This window comes from Asparagus officinalis, unplaced genomic scaffold (genome assembly GCF_001876935.1).
Source record: "Asparagus officinalis unplaced genomic scaffold, Aspof.V1 AsparagusV1_Un171, whole genome shotgun sequence".
Taxonomy (NCBI): domain Eukaryota; kingdom Viridiplantae; phylum Streptophyta; class Magnoliopsida; order Asparagales; family Asparagaceae; genus Asparagus; species Asparagus officinalis.
Genome location: NW_017972437.1, coordinates 304,593 through 308,133, shown reverse-complemented (window position 1 = coordinate 308,133; position 3,541 = coordinate 304,593). Strand labels below are relative to the sequence as shown.

The window sequence follows — 3,541 nt, the reverse complement described above, 5'->3', positions numbered from 1 at the left end:
CGTATTAATGAAGTTGAGATTTAATTAATGGATTCATAATTGGTTGAAAACTCATTGATGAGTTTAGAAGAATGGATGAATGAAATAATGGATGAGAGAGGTGAATTAATTAAGAAATTGAGAGAGAGAGAGAGAGAGAGAGAAATAGAGGTTGAAGCATCAGGAACACCCCTATTTCTCTCCCCTCGATTCTTAATTTATTTAGTTTTTGAATATTTTAAGGGGCCCACATAAATAAGAACACTGGAGATATGAGGGAAGGGTAAAATTGGATTTTTTTTAGAATTTTTTTTTGGGTGGGTGGGGGGGCACATATGTATATAATGTATTTTAGAATTTGGGTTTAGATGTAAATACATAAAGTTATTTGGGTTTAAACATACAAGCAAAAGATGTTGGATTTATAGATAAAAGATTTTAAGCAATTGAACCTGAAAATAAAACCCCCTAATATTTATCCACTTTAGATGCCCCCAGATTAAGATGTTTGAGAGGTCCCAATATGACTTTTGTTCTTGGGTTCAATTCCGGGGTTATAAAAGAACCATTTATTAATCTTAAATATTTGAAAATAAGGTAATAAAGTAATTCTACGCTGCGCAATTGGCGCATTGCTCTCCTAAGTCGTATCGGACTCGGTTACGGATCCGCTATAAAGTCGTATCAGTCCATCGCCACCTTCAGCCTCAATTCAACTTGAAAACTCCGAAGAAACCAAAATCCGATCTAGACAAAAGTATCAAGGTCACTTGCAATCTGAGATCGAGATCAAACTTTGGAAGTAGACAAAGTTCGACATAATTTTCGATGGTATTTCATCTTTCCCTTTCTCAAATTCACAAATTTTTTTCCGGTCGGAATCTTTTGCTTGCATATACTCTACGCCTTTGTATTTGTTTAAATGTTTTTTTACTACGTTATTTGGACATAGATCTAGGGAATTTAGGGTTTAATTGGTCGTAAACATCAATTTTGATCCTTTGTATTTGATTGGAAGTGGTGAAATTTTGATGTTTTGGGAGTGGCACCTACCGGAAGAACGAAAAAGTTTGGATCTTTCACTTGTTGGGGTTTGGATTTGGCCTCGTTATTATCTATCTTAATTTAAATTTTCAAGAAGTATCAATACTTTCTGTTTGATTTGAAGTGCTGAAGTTTTGATACGAGTGGCATCAATCTAGGTAAAGAAAAAAGTTCTGACCTTTGGGTTGATTGGGTTCAAATTTAATCTTTTTGCTGTTAAACTTAGGAAATCAAGATAGTCAATTACTATTTTGAAGAATATAACATAATGCAATTATTTTTCGTCACTGAGTGCGGACTTTCAACATGATTAAATATGAGGGAATACTGCATATGAATTATGATGAAGTAAATCTTCAATGAAACAATGCCTCTAACCCACTATGTATATTTTTCTCTAGTACAGATCTATCTTAAACAAATCAGTATATGGAAGAAATTTACATTTATAGCATGCATTGTATCTCACAATATCTTTACATGATGACTGAGTTTAGCCCTTATTCTCTTTTGCATTAGTTATGAATGAAATTACTAATCATATTTAAGATTAAGGCTCATAGTATATGTTTATTCTTTAATGAAAAACATTTGCTGATGAGACAATTTGATAGGGATGATTTCTAAACTGGAAGGCTGCAGAGATGTTCCCAAATCAAAAGGATTTAGAACTAGTAGAATGATGAAAACATAACAATGGATTGTAATTTTAGTGAAATAGTAAAATGAATGAGCGTATTGTATATTTTGACGGTGATGAAATACCTACAAGTAGTCACTTCCATTATTTAAGACCACTCATTCATCAAGCCAGTGAGAGTTAGAATGATGCGGTTCATAGAATCAAATTATAATGGTTAAGATGGATGATTGTTTCCATAGAATCAAGTTATAATGGTTAAGGTGGATGATTGTTTTTGGAGTCTCATGCAAGGAAAGCTCAGTTTTAAAATCATATGGCGTTTTTGGTCCAGTATCGAGGATACACCAGTGTATATCGGAAATTGTGGCTGCATTGCGGCCTAAATTGTAGGCTAAATTGTGGCCAATATTGTTTTTTTCCCTTCTCAAATTACATCTTTCAAGGTTAGGTCTATATCACTACAATGCACCTGGTAACATGCATATGTGAACAAATTTTATAAACAAAAGTTAGTAATTTTGTAACAGATGATGCCTCTTTTGCTTTTAATGTTTAAAAGCTTCAGTTGAGACTTTGCAGTGGAGCTTCAAGAATGTTATTAATCCACCTGCCAATCTTCAATATAATACAAGATTAGTTAGAGAACTATTCTATGAAGAAGTGATTGTTCATGCTTCAAAAGTTAACATAAGTAGTTCAAATTGATGTAACTTGCTAGTGGTTAGTCTTGTAGTTTACATTTTAGGACAATATATTATATATGCACACGATCCAATTTGGCACTCCTATATTTACTCTATCCTTGATTTTTCCTGATTTTTGCAACCTGATATGGTTTTGACTGTCCGACATGGCCTCAACACCTGATATTTAAAATCCTGGTCTTATGTCATCATAGAGTAGCTATAAATTTGAAGGAAACTTTTGTGAGACGGTTATAAGACCAACAATGATTTGTAGATCACAAAAATGCACAATTAAGAAATATGGCAAAAAATGAGTTGAAAAAAATGAGAATTTACTATACACTGAGAGATTGAACTGACAGCGATTGTCAGAAGTTAGAGGTTACTTCTATTCAGGATAAAGTGAAAAAATTAATTGAGATTGATTTGACCACGTGTAGTGAAGACTACTAAATGAAGCAGTGGATAGATGAAAATATTAATTAATAGAGTAAAAAAGAGTAGAAGTAGGCCTATGGGAACTTGTTTGGAGCAATTAACAAGACACGATAGTGCTTAACTATGGAGAAGATAGCACTTAACAAAATTGAATGGATGTGTATGCTTCGTGTAACAACCCAAAATTTGGAAAAGGCTTTGTTTGTTATTGACTATATAATTTTTTTTGGCATCTTCTAATTATCAATGATAGAAGTTTTTGTATCGCCATTCTGAGCCTACTTAAAGTAATACAAATCGTGAACAAACTGAGATAATCATTTGTTTCTCATGCCCAATTTTATTTTCCTCAAAGCATGTGATCTTTTCCCTTTTTGTCATGCCAATGGATACCTACTTTCTCCTTTGTTCATGGTAACTGAAACAGTAGTCTAACATTGATCGGTATAAGGTAGCTTTAAAGACTGATGGAACCATTTAAGTAGAATAGTGCATACTGTATTTTACTTTTGGTATGAGGATGAGAATGAGAAGCTGGATCCCCTTACCTCATCATTTATTTCAAAAGAAAGTAAGGGCTTCCCAGCTTTGCCATTCACTCAAGTACATGAAGAGTACCCAAAAAAAAGGATAAGAAGGATATAATTTCAAATAGAATTGCCCAAAGATTAAAGTATGATAGTTAACTATATGTTTTATGCACGCACACAATTAGATGGTTAACTAACTTACTCATTAGTTAAATGGTGTT

The 3,541-nt window shown here is 33.0% G+C and overlaps 1 protein-coding gene across 1 annotated transcript in view; it reads left to right on the top strand.

Annotated features, from left to right (window-relative positions):
- Positions 1–578: 578 nt before the first annotated feature.
- Positions 579–3,541, top strand: part of LOC109827405 (caltractin-like) — a 6,715-nt gene continuing 3,752 nt past the window's right edge. Inside the window, exon 1 of the mRNA XM_020394420.1 lies at positions 579–810. Coding sequence (XP_020250009.1) covers positions 808–810 — 3 coding nt within the window. The 5' untranslated portion in view covers positions 579–807. The remainder of the gene's footprint in view (positions 811–3,541) is intronic.